We start from the raw sequence: 25,277 nt of genomic DNA on the forward strand, positions 1-25,277 counted from the left end.
AGATCTGATTAACTCTTCAAATTTTATCGGTGACACATAAATTGGACAAATGAAATAATATATATTATTTGAAAATTACTTAGAAAGTACAATAATTTACAGTAATTAACAATAGAATATTTTAAAGACAAAAAAAATTGATTGAATCTCGAAATTTTATTAGTACCACATAAATTGAGAAAGAAGAAATAACCTTTATTATTTCAAAATTGCGTAAAAGATATTACAAATCATACAACAATAATTAGCAATTTAGAATGTTAAAAGACATAATTTTTTTTTTACCATAGTTAACAATAATTAAAAATTTAAACTATTTTAAATTAATATTAAAGTTTGATTAACTTTTTATGTCTTTGTCACATAAATTAAAACAAAAAATGATACATATTGGGCCCGTGCTAGCACGGGCTCCGATGTCTAAGTATATATATATATATAAATATAAATAAAATGTAGTATGGGTTTGGATAATATATGGTTTAAAATGGAAGAAAGAAAAAGAGTAGGGTAACTTGCATTGTTTGTCCCTCAATTATTAATAAATTTTAATTTTGATCCTATAATATTTGAATAAGCATATTAAACTTCAATTACTTAATATATGTGATTTTGTCCCTACATATAGAAAATATTTATTTTTAGACTATATTAAGAATTCAAATTTAACGTACTGATAATTGGACAGTTTTGCACTTAATAATTCGTTAGATTTGTAAAGATTCCGAGTAAGAAATATAAAAAATGCGCTTATCAAATAATTGACAATTAAATATGCTTAAAAAATTCTTAAGGTCCAAATCAAGATTTGTTGATATTTGAAGGGTTAAGTGTTAAGTGTTATACATGCGAAATAAATTTCGCTTTAAAATCATAAGTGTTTGAAGTTGACATGAAAAAGGAATATTGAGTAGTTGAGGTGTCTGAACAGAAATTTCAGTTTAAAAAGTTAAAAATGAGAGAAAAAAAACTATTATTTCAATGGAAATACAATTTTTTCAATCCTTCACCGGTAATTTTAAGCACTGAAGTTCAATATTTGTAAAATATTGTAATAATAAAATCAACATTTTAAATATCCAATTCAATACAAATAAATATTGAAATATTTTATTATGGCCAAACGGGGCCATTTAATTAATGATTTTGCCTGAAAATGCAAACCTTAATTTCGTTTCTTTCAAACTCAAGAATGTTTATTTATTTTATTTGACAAGCTGTTGTACTTTCTTTGACATATCCTCTTTGTCTTCCTTTGATAACTGTACTTCATGGTTAGCTGACTAGCCAATTAGTCTACCACTTAAAGTTAATAGAAAAAATATTTTCAAAAAAATGGAATAACAAATAGTCTAATATATGAAACAAAGGTTATTTTTGAAAAACAAGAACAATAATTTAAAATTCACCAAGTTTAATTTTCCTCACACATTCATATTCAATGATTTAATAAAAAGGTGCATATTGTTTCATGATTCACCGACTTGTGTGAGCTCGCAATATATATACGTCGGTTCAAAATCAAACAAAGAATGAGAGTTGTCGAGGGTTAATACATGAATAATGTTGCGTATATTTTATACTTTTCAGACCACACTCATTTACACTAAATTTATTGTTGTTTATTTGATTTATTCACAATATTCTTTGAATGTGAAGCAAGCTCTTTGATCAACAATCTTATTAGAAACGAAAAGATCCATTAACATGTAAAAATCTAAATTTAATCATAATAAAGATAAATAGTGTAACGAGCTTACCCTTAATTAGTTTGGTAAGCTCTATTTTATTATAGAACCTGAAGGCTAGGATAAACCTTTTTCAAAGAAGTAAATACATATTAAGAATAAGATTTTTTTTTTTGTAATTAATAAATGATGGAAATTAAAGCAAAGTGAGGTTTAAGACAAGCAAAAAGACATTCCAATCAGTACATGCACGAAAAAATAATTCGGCGAGGTATAAAAAGTCATAAAGTGGTTGCCTAGAAAATCATTACAAATCATATCTTTTTTGTTAATTAAGATTGTTAGCCCAATTAAAACAATATTTTTTTAAATACCCAAGACATTACTTCTCTGTCCCATGCTTTGTCTTAATGCCCCGCGATTTAAGTACTTTCTGCCTAAAATTCTCACTCTTCCCACCAAAAGAAACATAAATAAATACGTTATAAGTCACTATTACAACCTTGACTATATTTATGAGTTTACCTTATCGATATAATAATATACTTTTGAACTATTGAAAATACAATAAAAATATAGTATTATATTTGATCTAATAAAACTCTCGAATTATTAGAAATAAAACAAAATACCAAGATAGATGAAAAGAAACCTTATTAGTAAGCATACTTCATCTTTAATTAAAAGTTGGGTTTGAGTCTTGGAATTAAGTTAATATTGGTAGAGAGTGTTTTATCGTGAAACTTCCGACGCAAATCCAAATTAGCTTAATTCCAAAATGAAATACTGCATTGGATGGTAAAGAAAAATTGACACTCTAAAAGAATTTTTAAGTATTAAGTAGTTTAATTAACTTCTTGTACATAAATAATGTTATTGATCCATTTTTTTTATATTTTTTTTTTACAAATGAAATGAATGAACCTCTGCTTTTCATTTTAGTATTTCAAGAGGCATTGTAATTTGATTTTGTCTGATAAACAATCCACTTTAGATTGCTTAGTCCATTTCATTGTTAAAGCAATTTGAATATAATTTTTTTTTGTTAATAATTCTTGCATTGTTATGTTGTATAGATTTAAGATTTGTAACATGAATAAGGATATATGAAGTAGTTTATTTACATAACTATACCTTTTAATTTAACTTCAGTTTATATCTATGTCGTTCAACTTTGAGCGTGTATAAGTAAATATTAAAATTTGTATAAAAATTGAACAAATAGACACATTCGTCCTACGTGGCGTTCTACATGACAATTTTATATCTTCTGTGTCATTCTACATGTATTATGTCATGTAGAATAATACGTCTACTTGTTCAACTTTAAGTAACTATTTGCATACAACTAAATAAATGACATAAATATCAGTCGAAGATAAACTAAAAGATACTATTTATATATTATGAAACGAAAGTTTAAAGAGAGATTCAAAGTAGGTGAAACCTCGTAGTCTCCGTCAAAAGAGATTTTGTATGAAAAGAACATATATCAGTTTCTAACTTACTGCTTGTGGCTGCTTCTCTTTCTGCCATGATTGGATATCACTATGAACCATTACTAACCTTTAATCCTAAGCCAATTGTCTGTCTGGTGTCTCATATACTTCTGTCTTCTTATAATAATAAATAATAATACTAATGTATTTACCTTTTCTACCCTTCACCCTAATTATGTACATTGGTTGGCCCCATCTCACTTTCATTTTCCCCTTTCACAAAATTCCAACTCCACTTGCATTATTATTCACCCAAAATGACCATAGCCTGTACCTCACAAGATTATGATATACTACATAATTCATACTTGTATTCCTCCCACCCTCAAATACATGACTTGACTCTTTTGGAAGAACATATACATATCAATTTGAAATGGTTTAACACAAACTCAATATATTTGTCGAACTCTTTTTTTTGGATAAAAGAAAATTTGTTGTATTGGAACTCTAAACTTGGTTACTCGAATGGGCTGAGAATTTCTATTTTACTATTTGATTTATTACCGTATAAAAATAACTCAATTATCTATTTATCAATGCACTAGATTGTAAAAATTACATCGATAATGAATTCAAACTTTTCAGTTTAGCAATGCATTTAATTAACAAAAATGCAACTCCATTGAGCCGGATGCTTAATACAATAAACACCATAAAATTCAATATATCCTTAATTTGAAGTACATGCACTGATAAAAAATCATTATTTTTCCACTAAAAAATGTTTAGTGACTATTTCTACTGATTTGATTGACTAAAAAATGTTTAATGACTATTTCTACTGATTTGATTGAATCGGTCATAAAAAGAAAAAATAACAGTAGTATTTTTATACGGAAAAATAAGGAAGTTTTCTACTATTTCAGTGAAAAATTGTTTTCTATCATGTATTTTTCCGCGAACTGATTTGGTGGAAAAATTATATTGTATAGAATAAAATCCTAATTATTTGCGGTGGAGAAAACCTTTGCTTCAGTAGTGATACTCACTACTAATGAATGACCAAAGCATTGTGACCAAGAAGATATTTTGGTAAATGATTTGAGTTTTAAATCCTTTAACAAAACACAAAACATATGTAGGGACAAAATCTTGAATTATTAAAAAGGGCAAAATAGGAAATTAACGACACATAATTGAGTTTATGGCCCACTTCCTCACACCATAAACCTTGTTAAAATCGTCCCTTTTTTCATCACTCTCTTTGAACCAATTTTCCTAATTTCCATGGCTAACCTCTTCAAGATACATACACTTTTTCTATCCATCTTCCTCTTTTCTTTCACCATTTCTTCAACTTCAATCCATGACCTTCTCAGAAGCAGGGGACTCCCAGCTGGTTTATTCCCAAAAAATGCTGTAAAATCATATGATCTTGATGAAAATGGCCACTTACAAGTCTACTTGGATAGTCCATGTGTTGCAAAATTTGAAACAAGGGTGTTTTTTGATAGTGTTGTAAGAGCTAATCTTAGCTATGGTGGTTTAATTGGAGTTGAGGGTCTTTCTCAAGAAGAGCTTTTTCTTTGGTTACCAGTTAAAGATATCATAGTTTATGATCCTTCTTCTGGTCTCATCTTGTTTGATATTGGTCTTGCTCATAAACAAATGTCCCTTTCTCTATTTGAAGAACCACCTATTTGTAATCCTCAAGGTACTCTCTTTAATTTATTTATGTTAAAAAATCCATTCTTGATTAGTTTGTTATCTCAATCCTCTGTTTTTTCACTTTCCTTTTTGTTGCCGGAGTCGGTATTTTCAATAAGTTAGTTTAACCTTATTTATGTAGTGTGATTTGTGGCCTCTCTAGCTGGTCACAAATTTCAAAAATCTTTATTTTTTATTACTAATTGTATTGGATCTGAAATTTGTTGTGTTGTGCACCTAACAAAAGATGAATTTATATAGGAAATGCAGGTGTGTTAATGGAGAAGAAAGGAAGAAGGAAGGAGTCTGGAATTCAGATTGAAAGATACAAAAAATTTCCAGTCAGTGGAATCTCTGATTAAAAAAAAAAAAAAAACTTTCAGTTTTGCTGGCTGTGTTCTTTGATTTTGGGTTTGATTGATGAAGGCTTGAAGCTTCAACAAAAGAGATTTGCAATGAGATTCTCAATTAGGTGCTTGTAGGGTTGTATAAAGTGGAAACTAACAGTATAAAGTTTTGGAAAGAGCAAAATTTTGAATTCTTCTTATTTATTTTTTTTTAAAAATAATAATTCTCGCCTCTTGAAAAATTGATATACTACTAGCTACTAGTAATACATTGTGTTATGATTAATTACCAAAAGCAGATAAATATGGTGTGAACATATTTCAGTTTTTCCGACCTGCTCTGTCTGCCACAAACATTATTCTAATCTGACTCAAAAATAACACATACTATAAACACGAATAATCAAAGAATGACTGTCATGTCATTTCTCCAAAGTCATATATACTTCTAAAAACTGCATAACGTGCCATGTGAACCAAGGGCGGATGTAGCTTTCGGCAGCCAGTGAGGATATTAGAACGAGTGACGGAGTCAAATATTCAAATAAAAGGAATTTAAAATTTTTATATACATACATTTTTTTTCCCTACTTTTATGCTATTTGTAGTACCGTATGATTTTTTAATGAAAGAGATTCAATTGAATCTCCATCCTTGATTGTTGCTCCGCCATTGACACACCGCGCATAATCAGCCCATTGCATTATATTTGAATTAAATAGATATATTATAAAAAATTCAAACAAAACATGTTTATATTAAATTCACATTTAAATGGAAAAGTAAAAATTAATATAGTCAATTCCAACCTATTTGAGAATAAGGTATAGCTATTGTATGGGAAAATAAATATTGGTAATAGTGTATTACGTACACTGATTTAAAATTTTGAATTTGTCTTTAATCATATCAAACTATACTCCAACTTCCATTTATATGTCAGGAAATGGAGTAGGATGGTCAAACTAAATTGATTCATGGTCCAAGAAAGGTATGGTCAAAGATAGAATTACATATTAATTAAGTGGTAACTCTAACTCATGGTTATTGTGCGTTGCTAAATTCCTATTAGTGAATTACCCGTGAGTCTTGGGATAAGGTCACACTAATGTTTTGTACACAGGAAAAAAAGAAATATATTAAAATATGTACTACCAATTTAATTTGTATCCATTTTTGCAGCAATGTGCATGATGAGGTTTTATTTTTGCATTGTTGTAATTGCATGACCTTATTATATCAATTATTATTATTACTATCATTATGTGGGACACAAAGATTTGTGATCTTTAAGCTTGAATAGACCAGGGCGGTTCTGTAATCCATGTGTTAATATCAATTTGAGACTTTCCAACAACTTGCCTTGGGGTCCACAAGTTTGGCCAGATAATTAATTTTGATTGAATATGAAATTTGTTAAGGAAGATTGTACTAATAAGTAATTATCACAATGGGTTAATATTAAGTTTCTTGAAGAAAAGATCCTCCCTTAAATCAGGTTTATATATGCTATTGATTGATAATAATGTAGGTGGTTAGAATGGTGTTAAGTTTGTTCTGCACTCTCTTTTCAGCTTCCTATTTTTTGTCCTCTATTTACACACATTTTCTATTATTGAAGTTTTGTATCCTTTGCTGGTGGTTAAAGACTTTTTTGTCCCTTGGCCTTAATAGGGGCGGATCTAATGAAGGAGCTACGAGTTCATCCAAACTTAATTATTTTATGTTAAGAAAAATTCGTAAGTATAAATAATAGATTTCGAAATCAGTAAATCAGAGTGGACATGAGAGAATGTCGAATGATATTTAAATGCTACTAGGTAGAATGTATATAATTTCATTATCCAGCCATCTAAAATGAGCAAAATCTTGAATCCTGTGTATATATTTGAATTGGAAACTAAAAGAAGTACAAAATTGAAAATGCTGTGCCTCATCCCTGACTATGTTGGTTTCTTTTTCGTGTGACTCGAATGTAACAAAAAATGGAAGCAATAAGAGCAGTGGCGAAGCCGCCAAGGATCAAGTCTCCACCAGCCATGGACTTGTTGAAAGAATGATGAGTCCTTATATGTGTGACTGCTGGAGCTTGATCACCTCTTCCTCTGTCCATTCCTCCTTCAAACGGCGCAGGACTTGGGACTACTGTGATTCTGTGAAGGTGTCTAGTTTTCTAAGTGCGTTAGCATTTTGCATAAGCAAGCTAACCTGAGCTAAAACTAGGCAAATGAGGAGAAAACTAAGCCTAGCCATAGAGAATATGAATATTGCTACAACTGTGTGCGCGTTTAGTCCTATTAATATAGATTTGAGAGAGTCTTTTTCGTGTTAATATTATAGTAAGAAGGTAGGTATACTACCCATGGTCTTAAATTTGACGTCTGATTTGGTTTTTCAACTAGTCTTTTATTATTTGGATCCTTAGACCTGTTAAAGAAAGTTTTAACAAGGGAAGGTGATGCTTGAGGCAGGTTTATTTTCGGCTGTTCATTGAGGACGACATTGGTCAAAGAACAGAGAAGAAATCAAGAAAGACAGTGAAACAAATGTCCTGCTATATTATAGGTAGAAGGTTTGTCATAAATTTCACTCTTTACACGTCTAATATTGGTGTTTGTTCAATATCTTATTCAAACACAAAGGACACTTAATGTGCTGGCTTTTATTATTTAGCTGTTTATTCAGCTGGATGGGATGGGACCAAAAATGTTATTTATTCAATGTTTCGTCTAGAGAAGCCAAAAAGTTTGGAGCCTGGATCCCACCATGGAAACTTCAAGTTAAAATGTATATTCTATTTCAAAGTTTGCCTCAGTCAAACGTGACTGCATGAAATGCTATAGAATCAATATTTTGAAAGAAAAAACAAGAGCTCACACAAGCTCTTTTTTGGATACAATATTTCGAAAACATGATTGAATCCTTTTTTGACACCATAACTAAAAATTAGAGGTACTCTCCAATGAGACTTAAGCTATTAGGGGATTTCATGCTGGTGCTAGTAGATTCCGTGGATGATCTCCAGTAAGATCTCTCTGATTCGATTAGCTTCAGTTAGTCCACCTTGAACCACCTGAAACACATAGAAAGATTAACAAATTGTGTATGTTGTTATATTGCAGCACACACAGTACAAGGTGCTAAGCAAGATCTCCTTTTTGTACTATTACAAATCTTGATATCTTCGGGCTATAGTTTTTTTAATCGCTACTAAAAACCTCACTTTTTTAACATATGTTTCTCCTACCTCCACAGATGTAGTAATAAGAATAGCTCCTTTAGAGGCAGTGGCACTGGTGTCATTAATATCAAATCCAAGAACATTCATTGCCTCCATCAGTTTAGTTAATCCACCTCTTTTCTTTTGGCAGACTATTTTTATCCAAAGCTTAGTTGGGCCAATGTGAGCCACTTGAACTTCAGGCTGTTTTAGAAAGAAAGACAAAAGTTGTTTTACTGTCCTTTTAATTCAAGAATATCAAAGATTGAAACTTTGGTTTTATACATAAAGTTACCTACCTCTATGCCCCATTTACCCATCTCCTCTGCAGTATCAATAATCTCTTCATTTTTTGTCTCCGGTTCCTCCCCATGAATTGCCTCCATTTCAAGAAGCTGCTCACTTAGGTTGTCCACATTCATTTGTAGCTCCCTAATGTAAGTGATGGCATCAGTGATTATGGTTTCTTTAGTCATCTGAAATCAGACAAGAATTTAAACTCTTTTAGAATTAAAAAAAAAAGGTTAAAAATTCATTCTTTATGAAATTATGTAAAGAATGAAGGGTTTTGATTCATTGCATTTGTTATGTTTGGGACCAATGAGCGTAATTGAAGAAGCCTTTCGCTAAGTTTTTGACGCCTATTTCTCTCAGCCTTAAGGTTCTTGGATTTGTATTCTTTAACTTCACCATCAATTTGCTTCCTTTTATCTGTTCTTCTTCCTACTTCCCTTTCTTCAGAGTTGTGTGAATTATCAAATGTGGTGTTGGGGGATTCCATTTTAGCACACCTAATTACTACCATTTAAAAGAGAATAGTTATAGTATGTTAAAATGGATTCCTAAATTAGAAAGGAAATCTATAGAGAGAGAGTATTGGTGCTAATGATTAATATGTTGAGTGCAGCTAAAAGAAGAGGCAATACTGCACTGGTTTTTTGTTGTAGGCAGAGAATAGGTTTATATAGGTGCTCCTCACAACAGAAACATTTCTTGGTTGTGGGAATCTTCTTGTTGCAGTTTGTTGGGCATTTCCTAATTGATCACATGTACTTGGGGTGTTTTGGAAGGACTCATTTTTGGCATGAGAAAGAGAGAGAGTGTGTGTGTGTGTAGAGTTTTGTAGGTTCAGACACTACAACCCTTTTCAATTTTGGTCTATTACACTTTTCACTATTGTTGTTATGCAGAAAGAGATTAATTTAAACGGGGAATATGGTCAGTAAAGATTCATTTACCCCGAGTTTAACTTGTTTGGGACTAAGTTCAACAAGTACTTTTTATGTTTACATACTAACTAGTATGCATATAACATAACAATGATTGAATGGGAACGGTGATATATATAGTGCCAACCAACTATGCCTCAATTCCAAAGTAGTTGGAATCGGTTATGTATCCTCATAGTTTGATTACTTACGCGTAGTTGTTGTCTTACTAAAACCCTCCTCCATTATGAGGACTCGTAATAGGCCATAGGGTTAAAGAGTAACAGCCACCCGGGAAAAAAGAATTAAACAGAACAAAGAATAGAAGTGGGGTAATGTTCTTGTTAGTTATGTTTGTGACTACTTTGTGGTTTGTTACTGGCATTGTAAAGTACAAATGAGTGACCAGAGCTGCTTTAAGCAGGAATTTTATTCGCCTTTCACTTTTTTTTACGCCTGACAGGAATAATTTCTTTTAAAGTACAACTACATTAAAGCACTAGAAAGAGTTTATGGTATTCCAAGTATGTGTTTTGTGCTTTAACCAGTCAAAAACCAAAATATGGTACAACAAGATACCTAGTCTAGTCTAGGTCTGGAGGATGATGTGTACGTAGTTTTATCTAAAAATAACGGGAGATAAAGATGATAAATTATTTTAACTGTATAAATATTTTTTCCACACTTATATCACAAACAAAAGTAGCACTACATGTTAATGCACACTGTCCGTCCTGTCTAAAGAGGAGAAATTAAATACAAGTGCAGAATTATGATGCAATAACTTATAATTCTGGTATGGAAAAAGACCATAGGAGCCTTTTAAGTATCACATAAGTCCTTCGTAACGTAACACCATAGAATAAGTTGTTGCAATCTATTGTACGAAATAATCAGGTTCTTTTAGCAATTATGCGATAGATTAACAAAGGCCAGATATAAATTGAATATATTTTTTTCATATTAAATATAAAAATGGGGTATGTTATATGGAACTATATATATCTATTTCTCTCCTTTCGAAAGTGCTGTTCAGCGCCAAAATAAGCAATCTAATGTCTACTTCTTCATCTCTCCGCTGTGTGAAAGGCATCTTCGCCGGAAAAGACAGAGCAATAAATCAGCCCATTACTTCTTCAAGACCCACCGATCGAGCCCAAGCAATTGTAGACTCTTTCAAAAAATCATCGGAATGCCCCAAATTCCGACTGAAACGCTTCCAATATGAAATCACCGTTCACCAACTTACCGAAGCCAAACACAAATCCGGCATTATAGATATCATAGAACATCAAAAAAACTATCCTGATATTCGTAACGAAGCGTTTGTTGCCCGTCTTATTCTTCTTTATGGCAAAGCGAAAATGGATCATCATGCACGTAAGTTGTTCGATGAAATGCCTCAACTAAATTGGCCGCGCACTGTCTTTTCCTTCAATGCCCTACTGGAAGCATATCTTAAATCAGAGAAATATGATAAAATCGGCGGCTTGTTTCGCGAATTGCCCCCGAAATTGTCAATTGAGCCTGATTTGGTGTCGTATAACACTGGGATTAAGGCATTGTGCAGGGCTGGTTTGTTGGATTCTGCTGTGTATTTGATGGATGAGATTGAAAATCATGGGATTAAGCTGAATATTGTCACTTGTAACACGTTATTAAAAGCATTTCATGAAAGCAAAAGGTTTTCTGAAGCTGAAAGTTTGTGGGCTATGATGGAAAAGAGAAATATTATCCCTGATCTTTGCAGTTACAATATTAAATTAACTAGTTTGGTTAAAGCTAAGGAGGTTTCAAAGGCGATTCAGTTCTTCGAGGAGATCGTTAACAAGGGTTTCAAACCGGATAATTTCAGTTACAGTGCTATGATAAAAATGTATGTTACTAAGGGGAATCTGGAGGAGGTCAACAAGTGGTATGAGAAGATGACGCAAAACGGATGTCTTCCGGATGTTTCAACATTGACGATACTTATTAGTTTTGCTTGTAGCGCCAAAAAAATTGATTTTGCTTTGGATTTGTGCAAGAAAGCAATGAATTCACGCAAAGCTATTCATAATACAATAATGCAGAGGGTTGTCAATTGTTTGGTTGAGCATTCTAAGATTGAAAATGCGAGAGAACTGGTTACGTTGGCTGAGTCTTATAAGAGCTTTCCGTATGAGCTTTCCTTGCCTTTGCATAGCTAGTTTCTTTCAGCTATGTTTGATCGTTTACTAGAGCTGAAGTGATCAAGGGTTTGAGGAATGCTCTATACAAAATTTAGCTTGTTGCATTTAGGTTAAGTATGTTACATTTTGACTGTTAGTTAACAGTCAATCAAATTGTTGGATCTAAACATTTTTGAAGGATGCTGGTGCTGGACTTGTATAAATTAGATGCTTGCATTTATGTATCTAGAGATTATTAATGTTTGCATAATCTACAGAGTCTCACATGAGAATGCCAAGTATGTGAAAAGCAGTTGCAACGATTTTATTGTTATACCCCAAGGTAGTTTTAGGCCATTTGGAAGGGAAAAGGTATTTGGATAGTTGGTGTACCCAGAATTTTGAGATGATCGAGCCTTGATAGAATTAATTAAGGCATGCATTAATTAGTCTGGTATAACACAGTTATAAAAAAAGAGAAGAAATCACCTAAATAGCGAGTTTTACCAAGTGTTCTAATTTCAAATGACCACTACCTAGGTTTTTTAGTTTTCATTTTTAAATTCATGGCGGGATGATCAATTATAGAAGTCATTCATCTTGTAGGGAGTTGATGGAGCAGTATAGGAAGGGGAAGAGAGACTTACATATAGTGTTTATTGATGCAAAAGAAACACACAACATAGTCTATAGTTATATAAATTTGAGATTTCAATTTCAAGTTTTAATTTTAAGTCAACGTTTTATGAAATCTGCAAAAAATAAAATAAAATAAACTCCAATTAAAAAGCCACGATTTCAAATTCCAAATTGAGTTGTCAATTGTTTTAAATGTAAAATCTGACATAAAATTTACATTTTGCAAAAAAATATTTCATGCTCAAACACGAAGAAATTTGACATATCACACCTAAGGAATATCTTTGAAAAAAAAACTTGGCTAGTTATCATTGTGACTAGTGGACCTTTGTAAAATTATGTGTATGAAAGTTTATAATAACACGTAGTCACAAATATTTATAATTTTCACATATTTTATGTCTATGAGAAAAAAATATAATTTAAAACATTCAAATTTCATATTGGGTAATTATAAACGGGCTTTGAAAAGGAGCAGGCCTAAATGGATTAACCTCAGTTACGAAACTCCAATTCAACGCCGCTTCACATGTCTTCTTCTTCTTCTTCCGTTTATCGCCGGCTTCACGGAATCTTCACCGGGAAACACAAAGTCAGTGTAAAGCTGAAAACTGAACAGCCCCAAATAACTTCCACCAAATCCACATCTAAACTTCCTGAAAAACATAAACTTCAAAGCATTGTTGACAACTTCAAAAAATCATCTGAATCTCCTGAATTCCGAAACCGTTGCACCAACTATACGACCGCTATTCGCCGCCTTGAATTCAATTCTTCCGCTATCGAAGACATTTTTGAGCACCAAAAACAATACCCAGAAATTAGCAATGAGTTCTTTGTCTGCCGTCTCATACTCTTATATGGTACAGCAAAAATGCATGAACATGCCCGTAAACTGTTCGACGAAATGCCAAACCTAAAATGTCAACGAACAGTCTTTTCTTTCAATGCCCTTTTGGAGGCCTACTCAAGGGCAGAGAAGTACGATATAATCAGAGATTTGTTTCGTGAATTACCTGGGGAACTATCGATAGAGCCTGATGTAGTGTCTTATAATACTTTGATTAAGGCATCATGGAAAGCTGGTTCTTTGGATTCTGCTCTCAGTGTAATGGATGAGATGGAAAATCAAGGAATTATACCTGATAAAGTGACTTTCAATACGCTTTCGAACGCATATTATGAAAGTAAAAAGTTTTCTGAAGCAGAAGATTTGTGGGTATTGATGCAAAAGAAGAATGTTGATGCTGACTTGGGGAGTTACACCGTTAGATTACAAGGATTGGTTGCGAATAACCAGGTTAGCGAGGCGATTGAACTGTTTGAGGAGATGGGGAAGAAAGACATCATCCCAAAAGCTTTCAGTTATAACATTATGATCAAAATGTATGTGGATGATAGGAACTGGGAAGAGGCAAAAAGATGGTATGTGAAAATGGTGGAAAAAGGACGTTATCCGGATAATGCAACATTTGAGATGCTCATTTCTTTTGCTTGTGACAAGGATAATCTTGATTTTGCGCTTGAATTGTGTAAGAAAGCTATTGCTTCAAAAGTTGCTATTTATAATGCAACAATGCAGAGGGTAGTCAATGTCTTGGCTGAGCATTCCAAGCTTGAAGATGCACAGGAGCTGGTGAACTTGGCCAAATCATATAAGCTATTCCACTCCCGACCCCGATCCCGGTATAAACTTTCGCTGCCTTCTCTTTAATAGTTACACATTTTATGCGGTAGTTTTACTTGCACTACTGTTTCTGCTGAACTATGTTTTTAGGATTTGTTTGTGAGTTTTATGAATTACCCTTCAAGATTGAAGAATATAAGGCTTGTGGAATGCTTCGGTTGAACGTATAAATATTTTGCTTATAGCAATTTAGTTCCATTTCTACATATTAGCTACCAAATTACTAGTATATCATAATGAATTTTGTAGTCTAATGAAATCAGGCTATTTAAAGAATCTCATTCTGGGTTTTAGATTCATTCTTCAAAATATCTAGCAATTTCCAGAGGTAGACCTCTTTGCTTCTCTAATTAATGTGCATTGCATAAAATTGCTTGCTGCGAATTGTGATAATCACCAGTTATTAATACTTCATCAAAACTCATATTAAGCAAAAATAAGCAAGGCTTTTGCTGCATCACGTCACATTGTTCCAAAATGGGTCATTAAAGTACAATAAGTCAAACCTGCAGTTATGTGACGGGTTGGGCATGCTATTTTCAGCAAATATAAAACTCAAATCTCATTGTAGATCTTACATTGTCATCATTAACGTCAATGTGATGAAATAAACTTATGATCTTTTTGTGTTTATTCTTTTCTATAACTTGCCAGTGGTGGAAAAGGAACTCATAAAAATGATCCTTTATAATAATACCCAAAGTAGTACCCTTTTTTATTCTTAATTAATATCTTAAAAATGAAATGGCAGGAGTAATACTTTTTAATTTGTCATGAAAAAAATCTGTGTATTGCTCTCCATCAATTCACATTTTCAGCATGAACATATATGAGAATTCTATTGTTTTAAAACATGAAGAACTTAAGATTCTACTACTTTTTTAAAACTAACTTAAAAAATAGATTTATAGCACTTATTAGAATGGAGAAGAGTACATATGCTAAGCATTATTGATGTGAATAAACTAACTTAAGTGGAAACCAAATGATAGGGTCAATTATTCGTGTTATGCTTGAGGGAAATAGGTACTCCTATAGGTAAGATTTTTCATGGAGCCATAGAACTCAATGATGTGCTCAATCGTGTGTCTCCATCTGTGTTGCAAAAAATTGACTTGATATGCTCTTCTAGGACAGGAAGGCAATGATTCTCATCATAAATGTACATCATAGGAACCATTCTGGCCACGTTGAGACAAGCCTTTTGAAAGGACAATGGAATTGCACTTGGTGAGAGGCACTGTTTATTGACATCTTTCCATGTGTTTGAAACCATGTCCAAAACATGTTGCCTTGCATCTTCATTAGTTAAGCCCTGCTCTTCTTTCATCAAGCACTCTACTTATGATCTATCGTTCCCTTTTTGATGCTCGTCCTACCAAATATTAGAACTACGTATTAGAACAAAAGTTGGATGATGGTTAACCCATCACCAACTCAGTTGGTGAGACACCTCCACTTAATCAGTACTAGCAGAGACAACCATTAGAAAGCGACCCCCCCTTCATCAACAAAAAAAAGGGACACCCCTTGCCAAAAGATTTCCCTCATATGTGTATACCCTACCTTTGCGGGGCTGAGAAACTTTTCTTATAGTCCCTCAGATCCAAAGAGATGATATTTGAAGTATGGTTGCACGAAAAATATGAAACAAAATATCAAGATATAAAACAAATGAATTAACACATAGTAACACCTTAACACCTTGAAGGATAAGAAAATACATGATTACTAAATACTACTACTAATAAGGCTGTGAGAAGATGGGGTAGCCCTAGCCCCCTGCCTCTCCCATCTAAAGGGCGACAACACTCGGCTATCTACTACTTCTACCATAATTTGCCACTTTCACATCTTCCTATATCTAGGGTCATGTCCTCAATAAATTGAAGTTGGGTCATATCCTGTCTAATCACCTCTCCTCCCTGTTATTCTTTGGCCTACCTCTACCTCTCCTAGTTTCTGCTATAGCCTACCTCTCATGTGCACGTCCTCTTCACATGCCGAACCACCTCAGCCTCACTTTCCTCATCTTGTCTTCCACGGAGGCCATTCCCACCTTGCGTCGTATAACTTCATTCTTAATCATCTCTCTCCTAATATACCCTCACATCCATGATCCATCTAAGCATCCTCATCTCTGCTATACTCATTTTCTGAACATGAGCATTTTTTGACCACTTTGTAGAATAACAAGAGCAAATATTAAGTGTATCGGAAACAACTTCTCTATCCCGTAAAAGTAGATGCAAGGTTTGTACATATCTTACGGTTTCCCTACCCCACTTGTGGAATTACACTGGGTATGTTGTTGTTTAGTAAAGTGCCAAAACTTATATAATCCTAGACATTTACACTCAAACTAACTTGTAAACTAAATCCTGCATAAGCCATTACACTTAATAATCAGTAATACGAAATTCAAATTAAATGGAGGTAAGTGAATATCCACTGTTGATCTCTTTGGAGTGGGGTGCGTGAAAAGTAGAAAAAACACTAATTTCAAATTGGAAACCATTACTATCTTTTTACCTCAGCATTTCCAAGGCGAAGAAACCATTACTATGTTTCAGATGTCTTGATAGTACAATTTTTCCTTTTTCTTTTTTTACAATATCAGTGTATAGAAATTGAACTTTCAAGACAATTAGTTCAGTAATACAAGTGTCCAAAATCCCTACAGCTTTTCTCAAGTGGTCAATAGGATTCCATCCATGTAACCATTTAAGTGGGTTGGCTTCAACTCTTTTGTCAGAGAAATTTTCCTTCCACCATCTAATATTTACACAAACATATGCAGGCGTCATATTAGTTTTCAACTGATTTTGGTCTTTGACAACCTTGTCTCCACATGCTTTGCATATTTCACGTCCAATATCTCCTGTCGCATACAATTCCATGCGGTCAAAAACTTCGATCGATCATATATACTTAATGTTCAGTCAATGAAAATGAAATCAAGAAAAGGCGAGATTGATATCATTCGTGTATTATTTTTTTTAATATTATCAGTGGATATAACTTAAATTCATTAAGAATTTTTTTTCTTTCATGTTTTACCCTCAATATTAATTACTTATTCTCTAAATTATTTTTCAAAATTTAAGATTATACATCAATTAATATGGATATTAAGTTGTCGTTTAGACATATATAATAGACGTTATTATTGAGTTGTCGACGTCTATGATGTTTTGAGTTTGTTATTGCAAGTTTTTAAAATTATTTTTAAATCAAATATAAGTTAAATTTATTTAAGCATAATAATTAATCAAATTACTTAAAGGTCATTTTATAATTAATTATATATGTATTTGACCATTTAGGAGTATTCTTATCTTAAAAGTAGAGTAATTGAAATAGGGAACTAATTATGAAAATTATGAGAGAAGCCTGGACTCCAATCCATCGCTTTACGCTCTCTCTCTTCTATTCGAAATAACCTCCTATTTTTGGAATATTCCTGGGGCAAGAAGGTTTCTAACCTGTAAACCACTAGCTACACACCCATTGCTTCCTAGCAGCTCTATTACTAGGTAAGTAAACACCTCAACGACTATTTTGTCTTCTAATACTACAATACAATCATACTATTTATCAACCATTAGAGTTCAGTAAACTTCTTCTCGCTTTACGCCCTCGGATCACAACCTTGACTCCACGTAAACCGAATGGTTAAAGTCTGGCCAATGAAAAGTAAGGAAAAAAAATGTAATCCTATACATATATGTATACATGTGGGAGGATTTTGCAAGGTATAACTTACATAATTATATACGTATATCTGTTTTTTTAATAACGTATTTGGCCATATATGTATTTTATGGGAATTGGGACGTATTTATGGGAGTCTGAGAAATATTCTTTTCATATACGTAATTTAAGAGGATATGAAAATTGTCGGAATTATTCTTTTCCCTATTATATTGAGAATAAAATTGATGAAAATGTTTAGAAATTTAGAGGGAAGAATTAAAAATGTCGAATAAAATAATCAGTTTATAGTGTGAATAAAAATCATTATAGTATTTTCGTGGTTGTGGTTAAAATATTTATTATCAAAATAATTTATTATTTTTTACATCAGTTCATAAAATTTAAACTTTATTGTTACATTTTATATTGGTTCAAAATCAGTATCATAGCCTTTTGCTCAAGTATCCTTTACTTTTTATTTCCACATTTGCATTTAGTTTTTTAATATATCTATCTTCAGTTCTTTGGTTTTTGTAATTATTTTTCCACACTTCCCTTTACTTTTCTATTTTTCATTTTTGTCCCTTAATTTTTAGATCTTATCACATTTAATTCTTTAATTTTCATATCTCTATTAGCCTTCTTGAAAATTTAATGTTCTTAGTTTAACCCCTCAACAATACTCATGATTACAATTTTTTCCCTTACGTATTTCTTCTTTCCTGATCATTATAGGCAAAATATTTTATTTTATTTCATAATTTGAGGCAAAGAACTATGTCGATAGAAGAATATATCATGAAAATTTGATCAATTACGTAGGCAATGATGCACCATACTTCTTACTAGACAGTAGACACATTAATATTAAAACTTCTTAAAGTACCTCTCAAATAAACACACGAATCGAACATGATTCTTAGATTGATTCTTTTTATCGTAGACAATATTACCTCTACTTTATAATAGTACTTAATGGAAGAATTCTCCTTTCGAGTTCCCCTTAAACATACTCTTTTATAAACAGAAAATTAATTAAACATTTGATGTCAGTTCATTAAAGAAAATCTTAATAATTAAACACCTATATGAGAACCTACAAGAAGGATGTAATAATTGTTAAATATGAAATACTCATCCACTTTTATTTGTTATGCTGCGTTTTTCAAAAGTTAATTTGACTAATTTCAAAGTAAAATTAGATTACATTAATTCGATATTTTAAACAAAAAATTTAGATATTCAAAAACTATACGAAAAGTACTATAAATTGTATTTTTTTTTTTCATATCAATATAATGAAAAAAATACATCATAAACTATTAGTCAAAATTTTTATAATTTGACTCTAAAAGAGGAGACCATAACAATTAAAAATGGACGGAAGGAGCATACATTAGTTAATTATATATAGTAAAAGATATAGTAAATCCATTACATATTTTTCCTTTTAGATATTAATCCTGTTAAATGAATGTAGCCATGATGGAATGTAAGATTTCGGATCATTTGCGTATTACATAAGAAAAAGAGATATGGAAATTAATTAGGCGATAAAATTTCATGAATCTTTCTTGGAGATTAGTTATTTAATTAATTAGTTTGGAAAATTGTAAAGCAACCTGGCTTTATTACTCATGCTTTGTATCCAGCGCAACTTGAGTAGTACGGCGAGTTTATCAATTAAACTTTGGGTTATGAAAGAAAGAAAGGTTCAAAGAACTATCTTAATTTAATTGCATGCTAATTAACCTCGTATTTATACCTTATCACAACCCCCATTTTCTTGGAAGTGTACACTAATCAGTGGCTTCTTTCTTCTAAACATTACTACGTCCTCCAAGCTAAAATAAATGAATTTCTGATATTTTTTCTATGGTCCTAAATGAATTAATATTTTGCTTTTCCCCCATAATTATCCTTTGATTTTTCAACTATCTCTAGCTTTAAAAATAAGTTTGGAAAGAAAAAAAAAAACAATGAAATTACCCTTTAATTAAAAAAACATTTATTTTGAATCGAAATGAGCACTATTTTAAGGTTAATATTGTGCTCAAGTACCAATGAATTCTCTTTGTCTGTTGATAAATATAACATTAATTAACAAAATCCTAATAGTACTGGCCGGACATCATATCAACTTTCGACTATCTTCGAAAGATTCTCCATAGTTCATATTATTACGTGTTTTACCTAAATAAAAAAAATATTAATTTTTTTTTAATTTAGTGTTATTTATACCTTTTGAAGAAGTTTTTTCAGTGAAAATTTCCTATGAGTACATTAAATAAGTGCTCTTACTATTTCTTCAAAGGCAATATTGAACATGAACTTATGACGAGAGGGAGTTGCTTGGATGGTAAGCACCCCTCACTTTCAATCCAAAGATTGCTAGTTCGAGTCACCAAGGGAGCAAAAAGGCGTGGGAGCCCCTAGGGAGGGTAAAAAAAAAAACATGAGCCTATTATTCATTTTATTGTTATTGTTAATGATATTTTCATGGCACGGTATCTAAATAGACTGAAGATTAGTTATATTCAGTACTTAATAAGTATTGAGAGAATAATCATATCATGCAAATTTTAGAATGTGAATACTCCAATATGAGTTTGAACTTTCAACTATTGGGATTTTTTATTTTTTTTGCTTTGGAATTGGAAGGATTTTATTTATAAAATAGTAGGTTCATCCATATAAAAAGGAACTGATCTAAATGATATAGTTCCATTCGCATCTCCTTCAAGAGCTAGTGTAAAGGAAGGAGATGCTTCAAAAACAAACAACTTGTTCATAGGCATATTTGAATCCATAGTCTTCCTTCCATATTCCGCTAATATTGGTATTTGATTATACACATATTGAGAAGTGGGGAAGGCCGGAAGGGGGAGAAAGGGTTGATCTTTTAATTTGTCTGTCAAATACTTTTTCGATTTCAAAAGTAAGTGGTGTTTTTAACTTAGTCATATTCCTTAAGAAAATTACTCCATTTTGAAGAAAAAATTTCTGGTAGAAAAAATTAGTAACTCTTTTATGGTGTAAAATTTCATGTATTAAAAAGGTAATTTTGGCAGTAAAAAATAATTCTTCTTTGAATATGTAAAACAAGCTTATTTTGTAGCAAATAAAAAGATAAAAATGTCACTTATTTTGAAATAATAATAAGTTGACAATTATACACTTGTTTAGAATATAAGAAATGAAATTAAGATTTTTCTTACATTACTCTTACGTGTTTTTAAAGTAGGGATTGAAACGTGAGAACTCTTTACTTCACTTGTTTTATAAAAGGTGAAAATGTGGCTCACTTTTTTCTTATTATTGTAGACATACATGCTTCAAAGTTGCATATCAACTATGGATATTAGGAGGTCAGGAAACTACAAACCTAGCATTTGGGAGGATGGATATGTCCAATCACGACCTAATTTGTACGATGTAAGTCCAAAAATATTTTTCATTTTCGACATTCCAAACTTTATTTACATCGCGATAGATGCATGTATGTGATAATTCTTGTATATATTTTTGGGAAGAAAAGAATTAGTGGCAAACTTGTTTATCATGCAGGAAGAGAAATATTGTGAACGAGCTGAAAAACTAAAAGAAGAAGTAAGAAGGATGTTGGAGAAAATAATGACAAACTCATTGGAACAACTTGAGCTTATTGATATTTTGCAAAGACTTGGCATATACTATCACTTTGAGGAAGAAATTGATACGGTATTGAAGCAAATATATGTTAATTATAATAAAAGAGATCACCATGATGAGGAGTTGTATGCTACAGCTTTAGAATTTCGACTGCTTAGACAACATGGCTATCATGTTCCTCAAGGTATTTCAATTTTTCCTTCTTTTTTTTAGTTGTGGCAAGTCTAAGGTTTTTAATATAACACATAGTACATGACTGAAGTCGTAGATGGTAAGTATTTCTCCATCCTTAAATAGATGTTTCAAACTTAAGGCCTGGGAATGGTAGTCGTATTTGGCAAGGAGCGTTTTACTCCTTAAATAGGACTCTGGACAAAAATCCGGATTAACTAGACGACAAAGTGGGTACCAAACATACGGGATGGGAATATATACACTGATAATATAAAAAATATATATTTACACTTATATGTCATAGCATGTTGCCAATTACATGTACTTATCTTATGCTCCCTCCGTTCCATTTTATGTGGCACTTTTCAGATTTCAAGGTTCAAACCAGTCTATCTTTGACCGTAAATTTTTCATAGATCTTTTAAACATTTTGTATTATCAATTATTGTGACTTATTATAATACTTTTTAAAAAAATTGAAGATTTCATGCGCAAATTCCCGGAGTAGCTGATCTTATAGCTAAATCCATGCTTAAGTGTTTATCCTCAAGTAGTTACTTTTTTATTCTTTTTGTAGAGATATTTTGCAGTTTCATGAATGAGGAAGGAAAGTTCAAAACAGTCCTTGTGGAGGATACTAAAGGACTGTTGAGTTTGTATGAAGCTTCCTATCTTTGTATGGAAGATGAAAACATTATGGAGAATGCTCGAGATTTCGCCACTCATCATCTCATGGAAAGCCTTAAGAAGAAGAAGATGGATGAGAATGTTGGTGAGCAAGTAAGCCATGCTTTAGAAATGCCTGTGCATTGGAGGATGGAGAGATTAGAAGCAAGATGGTTTATAGAAATTTATCACAAAACAGAGAACATGAATCCTCTTCTACTTGAACTTGCAAAGTTGGACTATAACATGGTGCAAGCTACATACTTGGAGGAACTAAAACAAATGTCAAGGTGATTTCTATATGACATTTGAAAGTGAAAACAGTACTATAGAATATTGACATTTTTTATGAAAAATATATTTAGATATCTGGTTGGTGAGTGAAAATTACTTTCTAAAAAGATATCTGGTTAGTAATCTAGTACCAGCTAGTAAATTGGAAAGAACATTAATCTGGCTGGTTATGACGCCTGCAGGTGGGATAAGAACATTAAACTTGTTAAAAAGATGAGCTTTGTGAGGGACAGATTGGTGGAGGGCTTCTTCTGGGCTGTTGGTTTCACTCCTAATCCTCGGTTTGGATACTGCAGAAAGCTTTCAACAAAGCTTTCTGTTCTCCTCACAACAATTGATGACATATATGATGTTTATGGTACCTTGGATGAACTTGAACTCTTTACTGATATTGTTGACAGGTTTGTCCACATGCATGCTTTAGATCCATCTTTTCCGCTCTCCCAATTTTTATACTATCATGTCATGTCACCTAAAAGGTAACCCCGTACGTCCATAATAAATGAAATCAATAACCTGGAATATGTAGAATCTCAAATTCATTGTTTATCATGGAGTACTTAATTATTGTGGTTACATGTATGTTGTGAAGATGGGACATCAATGCAATAGAGCAACTACCTGAATACATGAAAATCAGCTTCCTAGCTCTCTTCAACTCAATGAATGAACTGGCTTATGATATTCTCAAAGAACAAGGGTTCAGCATAATTTCACAGATAAGGAAGCAGGTAATAAACCTTTTTTCTTTATCTTAAATTTCCCACCTAATTGTATATTGACATGTTCTGGATCAAATATTTCAGTGGGCTAATCTGTGTAAAGCTTACTTATTGGAAGTGAAGTGGTATCAAAGAGGATATACACCAACCTTGAATGAGTTCCTGAGAAATGCCTGGATAACGAACACCGGTCCTGTACTAATAATGCATGCTTATTTTTGCATCACAAACCCCATAAGGGAGGAGGAATTAGAATTCTTAAATCATTATCCTGCCATCATTTACTCACCTTCGCTAATTCTTCGACTTGTAAATGATTTGGCAACTTCACCAGTAAGTTATGCCTGCCTGATCAGTAATTAGCTCCTTAATGATCTCTGATACTCACAACTCAAAAGTTGTTCCATTTTTTGTTCAGGATGAAATCAAGAAAGGAGATTATCTTAAATCGATCCAATGTTACATGCATGATTCTAAGGGTTCTGAAGAAAATGCTCGAAACTACATAAAGAAATTAATTGATCAGACCCGGAAGAAGATGAACAGAGACATACTAAGGGACCAATCCTTCTCAAAGGATTTTAGAAGAACTTCAATGAATTTAGCTAGGATTGCTCAATGCATGTACCAGCATGGAGATGGATTTGGTATTCCAGATCGTGAGACAAAGGATCGGATACTCTCCTTGTTCTTTGAACCCATTCCTCTTACCTGAAATGCCATGCTTCATTATGCCTCTTTACACATCAAGCTCAATATAACAGAAATAAAATATACTACTGTGATAAGGCATGTATCTTCCATACTTGCTCAAGCAGGAAAAAGCGAAGAAAGATAATGATTTGCATCTTCTCAAATTACTACAAGTTTCTGTCTTTATCCTAAATAGTTATGAAGTAGTTATAGTATATAAGACTACATCTAGTAATGTGTAGGCAGGCTATAGTATATCTTTTATATGCAGAAAGATCATTACGATCGGAACGCCCAATTTTCTATCAAATAATTTTGTGTATTATAGATATAAATTCTTAATATTTAAATTTATATATAATTTATCTTTTTACGATTAGAAATTATAAGCTTAAATAGATAGCCAACACTTTACCCCTCTTTTGTATTTTTTAATTATTTTTTTTATTAAAAAATAAGAAATGAAAAATAAATAAACAAAAAAGAATAAGTAGAAACGAGGAAATTTAGAAATTGAAAAAGGTATATATTATTTTTATTTTTTTACTACTACTGTCATATTTTTAGTTTTTTTTTTTTAGATCTTGAAAATTTCAAGTAAGAAGAGTAGGTGAGACTTATGCTTTCTTTGGTGAACTTTGTGGTTTCTTTCTCATGTTTAATTATGAAATCATCCATAATTAATCTCATTAATCATTTTTAATGTATTGGAAACATAATTGAAGAATATATTCAATATTTAAGCTAAAGGGCAAAAATATCCAAAAATAAACTAGTTTATAGTGTGAATATGTCCTTTTACCATTCTGGCCAAATTATGACCAATTTTTTATGGCCAAAAGGATTTTCCCTCAACTAAATCTAGCTTTAAAAATAAGTTTAGGAAAAAAAAAAAAGAATAATGAAAAAATCATTTAATTTGAATCGAAAGGAGCACTATTTTAAGGTTAATATTGAAGTACCAAGGAATTCTCTCTGTCTGTTGATTCATATAGCATTAATTAATTGGGAACAAAATTTGACTAGTATTAGGGGCGTCAAAAATGAACCCAAACATAAATAACCGTCTAATCCGTTCAGAATTTTAAGAGTTGGACTCAAGATAATTTGAATTGAGTTCAATCTCAACCCATTCAAAGAGAATCCTCAATTGAGCCCAATTCAATCTCCAATGTCAACCCGTTTTAAAACTTTTTACTAAAATATGTTCCTATATTAAAGGTATGAATTATTATTATTATCTATTTAACATCTTTTAGGATTTATCATCCATTTGTTACTTTTTTTAAAAAA

General features: G+C 31.9%; 4 protein-coding genes and 1 pseudogene across 5 annotated transcripts; 4 read left to right on the forward strand and 1 right to left on the reverse strand.

Annotated features, from left to right (window-relative positions):
- The first annotated feature begins 4,406 nt into the window (after window positions 1-4,406).
- On the forward strand, window positions 4,407-5,375 carry LOC125848689 (uncharacterized). The gene is given in 3 exon segments (XM_049528608.1): window positions 4,407-4,844; window positions 5,099-5,128; window positions 5,131-5,375. Coding segments are annotated over 3 exon segments (486 nt in total). The 5' UTR covers window positions 4,407-4,417; the 3' UTR covers window positions 5,160-5,375.
- A 2,761-nt stretch (window positions 5,376-8,136) lies between these two features.
- LOC125848699 (transcription factor DYT1) lies at window positions 8,137-9,525 on the reverse strand. Its single transcript, XM_049528622.1, has 4 exons — window positions 8,985-9,525; window positions 8,704-8,880; window positions 8,432-8,608; window positions 8,137-8,257 (listed from the first exon to the last, which is right to left on the reverse strand). The coding sequence occupies exons 1-4, from the start codon at window positions 9,207-9,209 to the stop codon at window positions 8,183-8,185; spliced, it is 654 nt and encodes a 217-aa protein (XP_049384579.1). The 5' UTR covers window positions 9,210-9,525; the 3' UTR covers window positions 8,137-8,182.
- A 1,049-nt stretch (window positions 9,526-10,574) lies between these two features.
- Window positions 10,575-12,026, forward strand: LOC125848672 (pentatricopeptide repeat-containing protein At1g55890, mitochondrial-like). Its single transcript, XM_049528590.1, has one exon. It carries the CDS (start codon window positions 10,602-10,604, stop codon window positions 11,799-11,801), a length of 1,200 nt encoding a protein of 399 aa, XP_049384547.1. The 5' UTR covers window positions 10,575-10,601; the 3' UTR covers window positions 11,802-12,026.
- Window positions 12,027-12,862: 836 nt separating this feature from the next.
- LOC125848671 (pentatricopeptide repeat-containing protein At1g55890, mitochondrial-like) lies at window positions 12,863-14,284 on the forward strand (annotated as a pseudogene). Its single transcript, XR_007444542.1, has one exon. The product of XR_007444542.1 is annotated as a pentatricopeptide repeat-containing protein At1g55890, mitochondrial-like (transcript).
- Window positions 14,285-21,112: 6,828 nt separating this feature from the next.
- LOC125848661 ((-)-alpha-terpineol synthase-like) lies at window positions 21,113-24,085 on the forward strand. Its single transcript, XM_049528581.1, has 7 exons — window positions 21,113-21,219; window positions 21,352-21,619; window positions 22,187-22,565; window positions 22,752-22,970; window positions 23,162-23,300; window positions 23,376-23,624; window positions 23,710-24,085. Exons 1-7 carry the CDS (start codon window positions 21,115-21,117, stop codon window positions 24,004-24,006), a joined length of 1,656 nt encoding a protein of 551 aa, XP_049384538.1. The 5' UTR covers window positions 21,113-21,114; the 3' UTR covers window positions 24,007-24,085.
- Window positions 24,086-25,277: the final 1,192 nt, after the last annotated feature.

The sequence above is a fragment of the Solanum stenotomum genome, chromosome 12, assembly GCF_019186545.1.
Source record: "Solanum stenotomum isolate F172 chromosome 12, ASM1918654v1, whole genome shotgun sequence".
In the NCBI taxonomy this organism is placed as follows: domain Eukaryota; kingdom Viridiplantae; phylum Streptophyta; class Magnoliopsida; order Solanales; family Solanaceae; genus Solanum; species Solanum stenotomum.

Excerpts from the sequence above, each read along its gene's own strand:
- LOC125848699 (XM_049528622.1), bottom strand. The coding sequence starts at position 9,209 with ATGGTAGTAATTAGGTGTGCTAAAATGGAATCCCCCAACACCACATTT. Across the intron at positions 8,609-8,703 it reads TGGGTAAATGGGGCATAGAG|CCTGAAGTTCAAGTGGCTCA; the intron begins GTAGGTAACTTT and ends TTTCTAAAACAG. Across the intron at positions 8,258-8,431 it reads TTATTACTACATCTGTGGAG|GTGGTTCAAGGTGGACTAAC; the intron begins GTAGGAGAAACA and ends TATGTGTTTCAG.
- LOC125848672 (XM_049528590.1), top strand. The coding sequence starts at position 10,602 with ATGGAACTATATATATCTATTTCTCTCCTTTCGAAAGTGCTGTTCAGC.
- LOC125848661 (XM_049528581.1), top strand. The coding sequence starts at position 21,115 with ATGCTTCAAAGTTGCATATCAACTATGGATATTAGGAGGTCAGGAAAC. Across the intron at positions 22,971-23,161 it reads TTTACTGATATTGTTGACAG|ATGGGACATCAATGCAATAG; the intron begins GTTTGTCCACAT and ends TATGTTGTGAAG. Across the intron at positions 23,301-23,375 it reads TTTCACAGATAAGGAAGCAG|TGGGCTAATCTGTGTAAAGC; the intron begins GTAATAAACCTT and ends CAAATATTTCAG.